At 41.4% G+C, this 16,103-nt stretch overlaps 1 protein-coding gene across 1 annotated transcript; it reads right to left on the reverse strand.

The window, feature by feature from the left end:
- Positions 1 to 1,907: 1,907 nt before the first annotated feature.
- adora2b (adenosine A2b receptor) lies at positions 1,908 to 15,742 on the reverse strand. The gene is made up of 3 exons (XM_079566176.1): positions 15,349 to 15,742; positions 14,803 to 15,244; positions 1,908 to 3,342 (listed from the first exon to the last, which is right to left on the reverse strand). Exons 2-3 carry the CDS (start codon positions 15,120 to 15,122, stop codon positions 2,649 to 2,651), a joined length of 1,014 nt encoding a protein of 337 aa, XP_079422302.1. The 5' UTR covers positions 15,123 to 15,244; positions 15,349 to 15,742; the 3' UTR covers positions 1,908 to 2,648.
- Positions 15,743 to 16,103: the final 361 nt, after the last annotated feature.

Consider the following 16,103-nt stretch of genomic DNA (forward strand, 5'->3'; position numbering starts at 1 on the left):
ATTAAAAAATAAATAAAAATTTGCCCCAATTTTTTTCTCGCTCACCTATCATATTTTTTCAATTTTTTACCAATATTTTTTTCCCTATTTTTGGCCCATTTTTTTCCTACATATTTTTTTTCACACAATTTTGCCACAGTTTCTCCCAATTTTCAAATGTCAAATTATTCCCCATTTTCCACACATTTCTCGACATTGTAGACATTTCTTCCACACGCTATAGTTCTGTTTTCTGGTTCAAGTATCGGTATTGAAAACCAAGTACTGGTATCGAAAAAAAATATGACAGTACCCAGCCCTAGTGTCCCCCGTAAGGAAATAATGTCCTCTGCATTTGACCCGTCCTTCAGCCAGACCCGCTGTGCAACTGTGAAGACCAGGGAACAGGTTCAAGAGCCAGAATCGTTCTCACGCTATTGATATGGGCAAAACAACCTCGCCTTGCACAGGAGTTGAACCTGGGACATTCTTGTGAAGCTCGCCACTCTGCTGCAAGTCCTTATTACTGTCACAATGACTTCCCAAAGGAAAACTATACGCTCTTCCTCCTCCTTTCATCAGTGCATTGATCGGTGGAGTGTATTGAGCCTCTATGTGTCCAGGGTCACGTCAGGTCCGTGTAGCGTGATCTGGGATCTGGGGTCACATGTAAGGCTGTCTGGCTAAATGAATAATGGAAGTGAATGGCTTAGCATTAAGTTGGCATTAGGCATTCAGAGAGATTGTTCACACTAATGCAAAGTCAATTTTATTTACACTTTGATGCAGTTTCTGTCATGTGTAAAATGTGCTTTAGTCTTTAATACAGTTTAATTGAACATTGCAGAGATATTTGTGTGACTGTAATTCTAACAGGCATGAGGGCAGTGTCAGGACAGAGAGAGGCCTGGAGGTCCCAGCTGAGACCTCACAGGCTGATGTGGCCCGTCTGTCGCTGCGGTGTTTCCGTAAACTACAGTCCGTCTCAACGACCTCTAGGTTGTTTGGAGTAACAACATGCAAGGTCACCAAGCACGACTTTAAGATAGGTCATTTTAGAGACAAACTATCCCATCATCTTACTCATTTCCACAGGTTTGGATGTTTCCATGCGCTTCACAGTGATGAAAAATGAAGACCATTTCCATAGCAACCACAAGTTCAAACAGTCCTCACAATGGTGTGAATAGCAGTAAAATTTCACTTGACTTAGATGAAGGGACGCTTCAGTCAGTGAGGAATTTCCGGCACTTGGTTAAAGGCAATATAGATATCTGTTGTCTTAAGTACAGTACTGTGTAAAAGTTTTCTATTGTTTAAAGGCAACAAACAAAAAAGACATTTATCATAAAAAGGCACAAAGAACAAAAAGGGCAAATTCAAAAACAGAAATACTCCCAGTGCGCTGGCCCTGTCTTACCTTTTCAACATCCTTCATTAAGCCACATTAACTTCTCTGACAATGGTGACAAATGCATTAAAAAGCAAAAGGCAACGAGGATGGGGAGCGAAACTGACACATCCCTTGTTGGGCAAGTTACTTCAAAATTGTAATATATTGTATATTAGTGAATATATGTAATAAGTTTGTATTACATATCCCTGTTTCAAAAATGTAGCTGAGTTACACTACTTTGAGTTACTTTTGACAAAATAAGTAATAAAACCACCAAGTGCAGTCACAGATTTCCTTTTCTTTCGCTTTCCCCCATTCTCTTGTGCTTTTGTTTTGAGGACATTAAGTACAGACTGCAGATCTCAACAAACTTCTGCATTTCTATTTGGGGGTTTGGCACTTTTTCGTTCATACATTTTAATGCACTTGTAACTTGAGTTACTTTAATTGTAATGACTAATATATTCCCGTATTTTATGTTTTATTCCTTCATTACTGAAAAAAGTAATATGTTTTTGTAACTCCTTACTTTTGTAATACATTACTCCCAACACTGCCTAAATGTAATGTGTAATGTGTCCACCTGTTTTTGTTTCAATCGATGCTGAAAATGACCATGCAAACATCCTGGGACCCTCACTCACTGTTGAAGGTAATATAGTTTTGTGGCTGTTTTCGCTATAATATATATAAGTGTCAATAGCGCTTTTATTGTGTCTTCAAATCATCTTCACCCCCACTTTTGGAGCCACTGTCCTACCGTACAACTCTTCCTTCAAATATAGTAGCGTCTCACTTAAACCTTTGCACAGTACTGTTAATGTATAAAAACACAAAACACTTGGTCACTTGATTTTAAAGGGTGTGAGCCTTAAACCGTCTTCCACAAAATCACTTCTGTTACTCGAAGGTCCGTAGATAAGTCAAGTACAAATAAAAGCACACTAATTTGATCAACACGTTCTCAACATAATAAATAAGTTAATAACCCAGGCAGACATGGACAGTATAAAATAGCAGGGGTGTTCTCGAATGGTGACAGAGTGGATTTGTTTTGATAAATAGTGTAAAGCAAAGTCTGCGTCCTATTCACAGGTTTTTACCAATCCAGTTAGCCTCCAAGTGTCTTCACAATACAAAAGTTAAGTAAGACTTCTTTATTTCCAAAGAGCCCTGATACTGATAAATAAACATTCAAGGCGTCCTCCGACTTCACATATCAAACCCTTTTTTGTAAACATTTTCCATGTAGAGTTCAGTAACGCTCGTGCCATTATAGCAGCGGGTCTATTGTCATGTGGATTTGGTCTTTGATGCGTTTGCTCCCGTTGGAACTCAGGTACAGCTCCTCTTTGCGGCACAGGAAATGTCGGGCGAGGATCTTTCGAAATGTGTTCCTGAAGTCCTGTATCCGGTACGCGTATATGACGGGGTTGACCGCTGAGTTCGCGTGTGACAGGATGATGGCGACATACATGACGATCTCCGGCTTCTTGAGTCCGCCGTAGAATAAGGTGAGGCAGTTGAGGATGTGCACGGGCAGCCAGCACACCGCGAACAGCCCTACGATTATGGAGAGGGACTTCGCGGCGCGGATCTCCCGCTGCAGCAGCCCGTGGTGTTGGCTCTCTCCGTTACCCACACACTTGAGCTCGATCTGCCTCAGCTGCTTGCGGGCCACGGTGAAAATCTTCACGTAGATCCCCAGCATGATGAGGAGAGGGGGCAAAACGCAGACGAAGAAGTTAAAGTAGACCATGTAGTGCATGTCCACCACGCTTTCAAAGAAACACTTGAGTTTGCAGCTGTAAAGGAGTGTAGTGTTGGTGCGCCGCGAGCTGCTTTTGGAACAGCCCTCGTGTTTAAAGTTCCAGCCAAAGAAAGGTATGAGTCCGATGACGAAGGACAGGATCCATAAAATCGCGATAATTTCCCTGGATCTTTTTCCCGTCATAAGCTCCTTGTACCTGGAAAACAAACTGAATGTTATTGTCTGAAATATGACTCTCAAAGTGGCTGTTGTTCAAATGTGCGACATTAAACAGGGACATCAAAGCCACACAATGTCCCGCTTTTGTTTAACAGTGGTCCATTGAGAGTACAACAGACTGTGAAAGACCTATAAAGTTTTATGATTAGCACAGTTTTCCATCTGCCTTTTATATAGGTGGACTGAACTATTTTTATAAAGGTTTTGGTCAAGATCATTTCTCTTATGTGGGACAGGTGCTGTTCTAGATAATGATAGTCTTAGAATTTCAACGTCCTGATTAATTCAATATTTTCAGATAACTTAGGCACAAAGTGAGTGGTTCTCAACATCTCACCAGGATGACAAGCCCTGACACAAAGAAGAACATATCTTGTTTTGCACAATGTAAAACAGTGGTTCCCAACTTTTTTATCTGGTGTATTCCTTGAGACATTCTTAAAAGAGCAGGCCACCGTTTTTTCCATACTGAGCTATGTTCTTACCTGAGCTTAGACGTGTTGATACGTAACTGTCTGGTCTTTGTGTGTGCACTCAGTCACGCAAAACGACCAAAGATGTTTTTAGCATATGGCCTCTCCCAATGTATTCCTAAATCTCCAAACGGGGGTGAAGTTAGAAGCTACCACGCTCTTCCACAGGCACACACAAAGCCCAGACAGGTACGTATCAACTCGTCTAAGCGCAGGTAAGAACATATCGTTGTATGGAAAAACGGTGGCTTGTACCTTTAAGCATCCTGACAAAATGTTTTCAAAGTGATCAACTAAACTCATATTATTTCGTATTTAAGTCAGTGCAATGTGCAAACTTTTTACTGAAAAACATTATTAAAAATAACTCAGTTTTTTACTTTTCTACTCCAGGTGATTCCTGGTACCTCCTGCTAAATGCCTTAGGGGTCCCCGTGGGTGGGAAACACTGATGTAAGAGACAGTCTTGTTCAACAAACTCACCAACTGTCATTTTAAAGCAGTACTAAGTAACTTGTGTACCTTAATAATTCCTTTTCGTAGTCCCTTTGGGGGTAATACAAGTGTTAATGGGATGATTGGGGGTCTTTCATCTCCCCCTGGTGTCTGGCTAACGGGCAAAGCTAACTGTGGGCTAGCGCCACTTAAACAGTATTTACAGCCAAGTTTGAGTGAAAAAAAAAATGTCCATTGTGTAATTGGATGTACAATATCCCTCTCTCCCTTTGTCTTTTCTGTCGGTGTAGTACTTACTCTCACAGACAAATAATGAGTAAAAAAACGTAACATGCTACGACACCTGCAGTGCCGCTTATGGCCTCTAGGGGTAAATAAATTAATCGAAAAGGCTTATGAGCGTAAAATGTTTCCACAACCCACTTATCACCGGGGGGTGCTGACTTTATTAGGCATCCTAATTAACTGGAATGTCAGCTTATTTGTGCAGGGCTTTTCTCATGACTCAGATCACAGGGAGTTTTTCTTCATTGACCCCACACGTGGTGGTGGTGGTAAGTTACGGATTTCCCCCGTGGCGGACAGACAGAAGCGCGGCTGCACATGTGCGTCAAGGGACCCTCAAACCATCCCCATTCATTCACACATCCACTGATATCGTCCATCCTGGATTCTTGAAGTGTTTTTAGTGGTGGGGAAACCAGAGAACCTACGCAGGCACAGGGAGAACATGCAAACTCCACAATGAAAAGCCCTCACAGCTGGGGTCAAAAGGTTTTTAAACAACTGTTAATACAAAATGCTCTGAAAACAGCAGAAATAATGTCTCTCAATGAGATCCATGATGGAGTAAACTTGTAAAATCCACCTTTTGTACTCTCTGAGAATGTGGATCAGTGGATGGACGATCCCAATCTCTAAACCAACAGTTGCCAGAGCTATAACAAGACCTTATCAAAACAGAAAGATTTACACCTCACTTTTATCATGTGCTCATAAATTCCCACATGTCACAGGCTCTGCTTAGAGCTCTAAATTTATGCTCAGGACTTTTCACAGGCGTTGCAGTGGGGGGTTAAGGCTGACTCATAAGTGATTCTTCCTGCTCATCTAAAGAGTGCAGCTGGAGAGGCTTCTCTGACTCAGGGCCACGCCGACATGAGCAGCGCATGCATCAGACAGACGTGAGCTGAACATGCCACTGTTGATCTGTGTGAGGGAGCTAATGGGAGCTGTGTCTAAAACAGGCTGCTGGCTAACACTGAGCTAATTATCTCAAGTGACGTTAGCCACCACTGCAGAGGAACGGTTTGAAGTCACTGTCAGTGCTCAAGCTCAAGTGACAAATGTCAAGTCACAGGAGAGGTTTAGTTTAACAGGTTTATCAAGTCCTGGGTATTTTAACTATTTATTAAATATTTCTAAATGGCAATCTATTTTTATTGTAACATAAAGCAATTACTTCTTGGTTGAGATTTCCTGTCTGTAAGAATAATAATATTTTTTTCCCCGTTTGTTATGGCACTTCGCGCCCCCTCATGTTTATGTGATCTATCTAAACCTTGTTCTGCATGTAAACGCTGCTGCTGATGGAGGTCTCTCCCCTGATTCGTGGACTTGCTTTTCTCCTTGGCTCTGATTGGTGCAGCCCCTGCCAGACCACCCAATCACCTGTCTCTACTTACAATAAACAATTTTTCAGCTCACCTGACGTTTGGTGTGGTCATATTATACTAGTTAAAGCAGAACTAAGTAACTTGTTTACCTTAATAACTCCTTTTCGTAGTCCCTCTGGGGGTAATACAACTGTTAATGGGATGATTGGGGATGATCTCCCACTGGTGTCTCTGGCCAGAAACCAATATTGCAACTTCCCTGTCTACGGGTCGGAGCCACCAATACACAATGGAATCACGAAGAAGAAGCTAACAGGCTAACGGGAAAAGCTAAGTGAAATGTTGGATTGGATGTACAATATTCCTCTCTCCCTTTGTCTTTTCTGTCAGCGTAGTATTTACTCTCACAAACCATTAATGAGTAAATAAACACAACATGCAACGACACCTGCAGTGGCGCTTATGGCCTCTAGGAGCACAAGTTACTGCTTTAAAATGTGAGACACATTTGAACATTTCTTTGTTTTTGTTAAGTTTTTTTACTCTTATTTCAATGAATTGTCAACTTTCATTTTCCCCACAAAATTGGGTGTTTTATTATGGAACGGAAGCTTTGTGTCGCACTTTTCACACCCAAAGCGCTTTACATGGTGTCAGAGATTTGTTCTTCATTGACCCACATAGAAGTGTGACTGCGCACATCTGCAGCAACAAGCTAAGACCGCCACCATCCATCGCTATTGTACATGTTTTTACAGGCAGGGGAAACCGGAGGAAACACAGGGTGAACATGCAAACTTCACACAGAAAGGATTGAGCCCGGGACCGTCTATTTGTGATGCACAAGCGCTCACCGCTGCGCCACATCACCGCTCTATTACTTCCCTTCGCATGAGAGAAGCTGGTTATAATTGGATAAACAAAACTATTCTGATGTCCAAGTTCACATACTTTGCTATGTCCAGTTTACCACTCAAAATAAACTACAGACACATGCAATATTACATAAGCCTGGCTCGCTGTGTGACTTAAACTAGGGACTCTTTCCAGACTAAGACAGCCTCGAACTGCTTCCACTGAATGTAATTTCAAGGTGGCGAACGGGGAGAGGCATGTGACGCCACGTGTGCTGTATCGGTTCATTTCCTTTAGTACAATCACAGACAGCTGATACAGAAGGAAATCCAATCTCTATGGAGCAGTACCAGAAGAAAAGACTACAGGGAGTAAGTGCCAGCACAAAACTTCTGTGACATATTCTAAACATTTGACAATGACCGTTAGTATTAGACACTTGCTTTTAAGGCTTTACAACAAAAACTAAACTTAACATTCTTTTTCTGGACTTACTGTGTAATAAAAAGCAAGCAAACACATTGTCATAAACACTTCCTTTCCTCGACTCCTTTTATGATCATACCAAGCACATACGTCCCATAGCTACCGGTCATTTTAGTGAACACAAACAAACAAACTTTTCCTATCACTATACTACATTTTTACAACGGCCGAAAATAAAACTTTGACCAGATTGCGTGCACTAACATACTGCATCATTGTCCACAACAACAAAAAACACCAAACATATTTTTAGAGCGAGTTTGTTTGTTTCACCACCACTTTTTGTTGTTGGTAAGAAGATGACACTTGCAAGTACTGCATGACAGGAAGTGCGTCTAAGGTGCCCATAAAAGCCTTCCTGTGTGTTTTTGCATGAGTAGTTTCCATCCAAACCTCATTTGAAAGTCAAAATTGAGGCATAAATGTGCAGATAGGCTGGTCTCACTTAATCATTAGCCTCTCCTGCATGCAACCTTATCAGTAATCTGTGAGCTACTCATTGTCTACGACCAGATTCAGGTCGTCATTCATTCTGACGTGCACGGGGGACAAAGGACATGTGGGGTTGTGATGGTCTGAGGGGATTAGCTCTGGCATGACGGCAGCGTGTTGGCATCTCGCTCATTCTTCACCCCTCTCCTCCTCACTCTGTTGCGCTTCTGTTCGGGACACGCACCTAACACCACATTATATGTCACCACATGACACTCCATTTCAGGGTTTACCATCAATGTTGTGTGTGATGCTCGTTCCCCTTAGATCTTGGTAGAAACTAGATCCACAGAGTAATACTTCAACTGTTTTTTTCTACACTTTCATTGAAGGTGACTGATATGACAAAGGCATTTTCCTCATATTGATTGATTCTGACTTGCAATAAAAATGGCCTTTACTGATATGAGTCACGAGAGCCAGATTTAAAAGACAAATGAGTGCTTTCCACCCAATGACCATTAATCTCTTACCCCCGGCCTGAACTGAGTGGATTTTCTCCAGTTTGGCATTACCCAAAATAAAAAGCTTCTTGAAAAAAGCCTCAAAATAATGACGAAAACAAGGATGAAAACACAACAAAAAAGTGACGAAGAAGCAACAAAAACGTGCCATAAAAGGAACAATAATACAACAAAAAAAGCGACAAAAGAGTGACCTAAAAGTGACAAAAACACAACAAAAAAGGGACATAATAAGAGAAGAAAACACGACAACACGCTTACGGATTTGGGTAAAGCCAAACTCGAGAAAATGCGCTCAGTTAAAGGCACACTGCGTAACATTTTAGATTATACTGTTGCCATCAGTACAAAACATGCTCCTAATGACCAGCTCGACACAGAAAATGCTATTACAGTGGGTAATCAAAGAATGGATTTGGATGAGGACCTAACCTGTTTCAATCTAAAATTCTGCAGACTTTATTCGACATCTCCATGGAGACGAGCTGGAGACGTACCCGCTCCTGGTAAAGTTACAGTCATGTCTTAGTAGAGCTGAGCCGCTCACAGCAAAAGCTCATGTTTGTTTGTACATTTATGAGGTATTTTTCAATGATGGTGTGGCTTTAAAGGAATAGGCCACCGTTTTTACATACTGAGATATGTTCTTACCTAGCCTTAGCCGAGTTAATATATACCCGTATGGTCTTTGTCCGTGCGCTCTGTCACGCAAACGGAGCACATACGCAGCCTCTCCTACATGTCACATAGCTCCAAAAATCTCACGATAGTGAGTTACGTGAAGTGTTTTCATGCGAGGTATATATACACAGAAATGTAGCTTGACGATTTTATAAGCAGATAAAAAGGGGTACTATATTGTGAGGCTTAATGATACGAGGAGCAAAACGTCCGCGCAGTAACTCCTAAAGACTTCCCCGCTCACTTCCGACAATAGAAGCTGCGTGACTTGTAGAGAGATCGCAGAGAACAGTTGAAGAAGCGTCGATAACTTGTGAACAATGCCTTTTACGTGCATCGTGCCGGGCTGTGATAACAAGCAGAAAGTATATAGTGTAGTAATGTTTCACACATTTCCAACTCACCCCGGATGACGACACAGGACCCAGGACCTCTACCATGAGGTAGGAATGCGCAGCACTTTCCCAAAATATATTTTCTGCTTGTAAAAGGCTCTCTACCAGTCACACAGCTTCTATTGACGGAAGTGAGCGGGGGAAGTCTTTAGGAGTTACTGCGCGGACGTTTTGCTCCTGTATCATTACGCCTCACAATATAGTACCCCTTTTTATCTGCTTATAAAATCGACAAGCTACATTTCTGTGTAAATATACTTCGCATGAAAACACTTCACGTAACTTTATTTAAATAGGGAACACGTGGAAGAGCTTGGTAGCTTCTATCGTGAGCTTTTTTGGAGCTATATGACATGTGGGAGAGGCTGCGTATGTGCTCCGTTTGCGTGACAGAGCGCACGGACAAAGACCAGACGGGGATATATTAACTCGACTAAGGTTAGGTAAGAACATATCTCAGTATGTAAAAACGGTGGCCTATTCCTTTAAGGTGGGGGGTAAGTGGTTAAAGATTTAATAGAAAATAGCTTCCATTTCACGCCTCTCCAAACAATAACCTATTACTGACAAAGATGTTTTCTTATTCTTTTGTTAACCTTCATTAAACCAGAACTCTCCTGTTGTACATGTTTGTAGTAGAGTAAACAGGAAGAACCAGTGATCGAACTAGCTTCTTGTTGTGAGGCGAGAGCACAAACCGCTGCACCATTATATAGAACTGTTGATTGTTTGAGTCAGCTCTCAGTCGTGCAGGAGCTGTCCGTCCGAGTTTAGTTCTGTAGTTAAACGACATAAAAATGGCGGCGGCATGTCAACCCGCAGCGGCCCTGTGCTCTCTCTGGACCGAGTGCAATGACAGTTGTGTTTCTGGTTCTTATTTAAGTTAACAATTGAATGAAGTTATATTTTTGATTGTTAATGATTATATTGGGAGTGTAAAAGGGATGGGGTAGAGAATGAGTATGAGATCTTAACTGGGGGTTTCGTTGTATTTTGTACAATGACACTACAGGTCTATTGTTTGTTTGTTTACTTTATTGTCCCCGTAGGGAAATTCTACCTTAATAGTACAGGTGACAGCTCAAGAACCTTTATCCAGGAAAGACATATTGATTAAAATGCACCACAGTGATTATTAAGATTGACCATAGATTTAATCACGATTCGATTGAGTTTTGATTATTGCACAGCCCGAACATTCATCAACACAATACAAATTCTGAAACTGCTTTTTTGGTTTTAAAACTTTGAAACCGTCCGTGTTAATTGTCCGGATTTTGTCAAGTATCGTGACAAAGACATAACTTCAAGACTGCAAGGCCTAAATATGAACAATGTTTTATATATTATATTATATATCATTTGTCTTACTTTACTTGAGAGAGGTAAAGTGGACCGTCTAAAGGAAAATAGCTCGTTGGGTGTAATTGGAAAGGCAAATTGTCTTCTGCAGTGGATAACAAGTTTCTTTGCTTTTATCTTATCGCATCAGAAGTTTGCCTTTCTAAGTTTTATTCATCGCCATCATCATAAATTGAAATAGTCTGTGAAGAGCTTACATTTGTTTAGTTTTTTTCTTTGGATGTTAAACACATGCTGGAGAAGTCCGATCAACCATGTAGCACGTACTAAATAGTAAATTAAATATTGACCATAACACAATATCTACGCCATACACACTGCCTGGTGTATAACATTTGGCACAATAGCACAGCGGTTAGCGCTTGTGCTTCACAGCCAGAAGGTACCGGGTTCAATTCCCACCAGGACGGGGCCTTTCAGTGTGGAGGTTTCCCCGACCACTAAAAACATGTACAATAGGTTAATCCACTGGCTAGGGGGTTTCTGACAATTAGCCTGGCTCCACATCTGGAGATGGGTCCCCGAGCTCCTACAGGGATTAATAAAGTAACTGTTAACCTTATTATATATAAATATTCTCATTAATTTGTTTGTTTAGGCAACCACAGATTTGATGGGCCCATTTCTTTTTTAGTCTATGTGGGAAATAATGGTATTTTTCTAAGTGGGTGGTCGCCATGGAGACATTTTTTTTTTGAAGAAGTTGCGTTTTAGTAACTTGTTCTGCAAATTAGTTTTGGTCCTGTATGCTCCTCTATTTTGACAAGAAAATGTCTTTTCTGAATGGCATTAAAAAAAAACTGCGTGGGGAAACTGTACTGACATGTGTATGTTTAACTTGACTTTGGATGTGTGTTAGGGCCCCAATAGTGTTTTCACAGATGGTGTTCGGTGGAAGTGAACGGCCAAAAGCAGATGTTTGAAAGCCCAGGAGATAACGGCGGAGCTAAACTACTCATGCTATCAGCTAACCCCATTTTTCCCTATTTAGAGTTTCTTAGAAGGCTCTTTGGCCCGTCGCTCTGGCCTGTATGATCTTTGACATGACCTTTACAACATCACAGACCTCAAAGGACCGTCCCACCCACAGCAACACCACAACCACACAGGTTTCTTTTATCGAGACGGGCTGCGAAAGAGCAAGTGAAAGAAAGAACAAGAGAACCCAATATTGCTTTGAAATCTGAGGTAAGTTATAAGTCTAGTTAAAAAAAAAAAGAGCAGCCTCAACTTATTTATCAGTTTGAGCTACAGTCGTTGTATTATATCCTCATTCGGATTTGAAGTTAAAGGTTAATCAATGGTTCCTTTGCACCAAGAAGCTTTTAGATTCCACTTTGTTTCACTCTCGGGTGTATCTTTGCCCCTTTCTCGCAATATTGCAGAAACATTTCCACAGTCTGGCAGGAAGCACACGCCACGTCAGTTCAATCTGAGCCCAAACCTTTTAGCGGTGCCTATTGAGTGTTATGCTACGCCACTTTTTATAGCTATTTACAATCACTTCCGACTCTAAAGGACTCTTATCGTCGAAAATAGAAGCCCTGATGGAGATTTTACAAGAGCAGACCACTTTAATCTGCCACGAAGTCCATCTGCCCTTTCTTGCCAAAAGTTGACGATGAAGAGAATGACAAGGGGACCTCAGTCACACAGCCTACAACCACTTACTGTCAAACATCAGCGCAGAGCCACCTCGTGATGCGTTCAGTGTTATTGGGCGGTGGGACGCTTTACCCAGGCTGATGCTGAGAGCTCGTGCTGCCTTCAGGCACCTTTCTCTCTTCATCGTCTCTTTTTTTCAGTGGCCTTTACTGCCGCTGAACTGGCTATCGATCCGGGCCACATCTCCGCGCAAAGCAAACAACAACAACAACCCTGTTTTATAAGCTTTGAATCATTACCTGTCTAGAATAAAGCGCTGAAAACTACTCATCTTTCTTAATTAGATTGAGAGACGATCACAACAAGCTCGAGCGAGTAAATAATGATGTTCAAACACATGGACATTTTCTCGAGGGGTTTGGATCAAAGGAGAACATTTTAAAGGCGACAAAAGCCACTCAATACGGTAGGATGTCTTTTTCATAAGCGACTTCTAAAACCAACCGGACAACTACTGCAACACCTGGGACAAAGGCGTGGTGAGATTTCATCAAGTAATTATAGTTTGTGACGGGCAGAGGTGGGGAGAGTAGCAGAGGTAAGGGTTGTGACGCATTTAAATAATTTTAGTAAGTAGTGACCCATATAATTAGTCAACTAAGAGTAAAAAAGTCCTGGATGATGATACTTTTGAGTGTTGAGTCAATGTTAAAGTGTAAAAGGCTGACCTATGTTTTAGCATTGATGTAATAGGTCTCGCCCCCTCATTTAATTATTATATTCATTACTGACACTAGGCCGACATAAAACGCTCTGATTTAAAGCAGTTATCGCATTTCATAAACAAACTAAAAACTATTTAAAGGGCTGAGACTTTTGTCATGATCCGATACGTATTCCGATACAATAAGTAATTATGATTTGTAATGTGTTTACCCTTAAAATTTGTAAAAAGAAAAACAGTCATGTGTTTATAAACCCAATGCCATTTGACAGTTTTTGAAGTGTCAAGATAAAAAAAAAAAGTAGTGCTGTTACTGGAAAACAAAGGAGTGCTGGATAAAAATGCCTCCAAACACCAGTATTGAAAGTATTGCGATACATGAAAAAAGTATTGATACTTGGTATTGCAGTACCAAGTATTAAGATCCAAATCCAATCCGATATTTTGTCCCACCCCTACTATTTAATAACTCTATCTGATAAACCCATCGGTAATTTGTAATGCAAATGCTGCCATTAATTTGCGATTAATTCATGATCAATTTAGTTAAAGAGACTAGATGCAAGTTGGTCATTTTATGCTCACTACTGCCACCTCAGGTCTTACGCGTAAACTGCAGGTTCTCGTACATGACGGCACTTCGGACCTGAATTAACACCTTTTTGAGTGACAGTGCCGGATTTTAGAGACAGACACATTAGGACATGGCTGGAACTTCCTGTACTGCAGTAAATGTAACTGCGCCTGGTCATGTTTCAAATATATATGATAATTGTTTCTCATCTGAGGGAGAATGTTTACTTGTTAACTTGTTTACCAGTTGCACAGTAACATTTTAGACTTCCGGTACAAGTTGTGGATTAGCTCTGTTTCTCTTTAGTCGTCCTTAATTAAGACCAGGTTAAATCCCATTAGTTCCCCCGTTAACCTCTAACTTTGCCACCGCTCAGTCAGAGCCTTTAGTGAAATCATCATTGCAATGTTTAACTAATAATTATAGGAATCTAATAATGAATAATCCACTCTGCAAACAGTGTCTTTCAGCCCGGATTATGAAGACTCGCGGATCAAGTAGAAGCTAATCAAAGATGTGGGAAATGTGGAAAACTGTACTGATTTTAACCGTGGGTAAAAAAAAAACTCTAATCACTCTAATCAGTAAACACAAACTGAAGAACTAAATCATGAATCACAGCTCCAAGTTTAGATCACAAACTGCACAGGAAATCAGCAGTTTGCAAAATCTAACTAAGATTTCAATGATTTTACATCAAACAAACTCTACTAAACCTCTTTTTCTTAGATAAATAATGGGTTTATAACTGAGTAAGCAGAGATAGCGATATATTTACCCATAAAATCATATAAGTGGATCATTTAAAGTGCACATATCCAGCTCAATAGTCTTTTAACCATGTTATTCCCTCATGAAAAACATCTGGACTTTTGTTTTGGTGAGTTATCTTGCATGGTCAGCCTGTCTCCTTTTCATAACGCATCCCCCCACCTGCTGATGTCATGAAGTGATGTTTTAATTTGTTTGTAGTCCAGACACTTACTCGTTCATTTCAGGGCTCAAATTGCCTCCATGTAAACAGCCAGGTGTTTTGTTGGCTCATAATTAGGACTTGTTACATTTACTTGTTTTCCTCTGTTATATTTTAAATCCTGACATATGAAAAGTGCCCAATAGTATTTGCAAAAAAACAAGCCCATTGGCCATTTTCCCTGATTTATCTGTGATTTCATTGAGCACGAGTGACTCACAGTTCCCTTATCTAAAAGAAAATGTAATCAACTGTTCTACACGGAGCAAATGGCTTCTGACCTGAGGGGTATCTTGACGGCCAGGTATCGGTCAATTGCGATGGCCAATAGGCTGAAGATGGAGCTCTGCGTCAGTACAAGCACGAAACACGCGAGGAACAGGCACCCGTAAAAGTCCAAGTCGATGCCTACGCTGATGATGATGGCGAAAGGTATGGCCAGGCAGCCCACCAGGATGTCTGCCACCGCTAATGACACCAGAAAGTAGTTCGTAGCGTTCTTCAGAGTGCTATTTATGGACACTGCCCAGCACACCAGCACGTTACCGGCGATGGACAGCACCGCGATGACAACTTCAATCACGATGTAAATCTTATTCATGACAGCGTCAGTGTGTGCGCGGGACTCTGAGCAGCAGAAACACACTTTTAGTCCCAAAAAAGAAAAATTGTCTTTGTGCTATAATCCCGTAATAATCCACAAGTGTGAGCCTCGTGCGCCATCTGTCAAAACAAAGCAGTTTTAGAGCAAAACTTCCACTTAACAAAGGCGATATGACTGTGAGATAATACAAAAGTATTCATAAGCAGCCCGTAGTACATCCCACCTTATCTAGTCTGGACATTTTGGTAATTTTGTCTCCACGGCTAGAGTTGTACATGCGCCTGGTGAAGCATCTCTGCACAGTGTCACACAACTTCCACCGACTGCAGTTTTCAAGAGGAGGCGGAACGCGGATAGAAAATAGAAAAAAACGTTCAATAGCGCTGTGCAAAGCCACGCCCCGCTCTCACACAGACACACGCACATAGTGCAAGTAGCAGCCGCTTGTGGAATCCCTCCACGGCGTTGACCGTGCGTAATTACGCGCCAATTTAACTACAGCCTACCCCACGTGCTCTTTGCAGCCGACAAAGTGTGATGCAATACATGATGTATCCCTACACATGGTTTACATTAAGGTTTAGATTTCAAAGTCCTGTCCCCAGGAGCGTGTTGGAACTCAAAAACAAGAAGAAACCAAACTCCCTGTTTATGGAAAACTGTTCCCTTTGTGCTCGTCTTTACGTGCGTGAAGCAAATCAGCAGCTGAAATTAGAAATCCTCTGTCATGTTGACACTAGATAAAAGCAGAAAGCATTCAAAATGAAAACAGGCATTCATTGAGAAACCGTCTTGTGATGATCAGAAAACCTCAACATGACCAGACACAGCTCCGCTTGAGTTGGCAACAACCTGCGTCTCAAGTTCACGTTGGAATGACGCGTGACATGTTTACAGGTCCATAACGGCCCTCTATGCTGAGCCTGAGTGTCCCTGCGGGTGCAGGCCATTCACAATGTGTTGTGTACAAGTACCTCA

The sequence above is a fragment of the Gobius niger genome (assembly GCF_951799975.1).
Source record: "Gobius niger genome assembly, chromosome: 11".
Taxonomy (NCBI): Eukaryota; Metazoa; Chordata; class Actinopteri; order Gobiiformes; family Gobiidae; genus Gobius; species Gobius niger.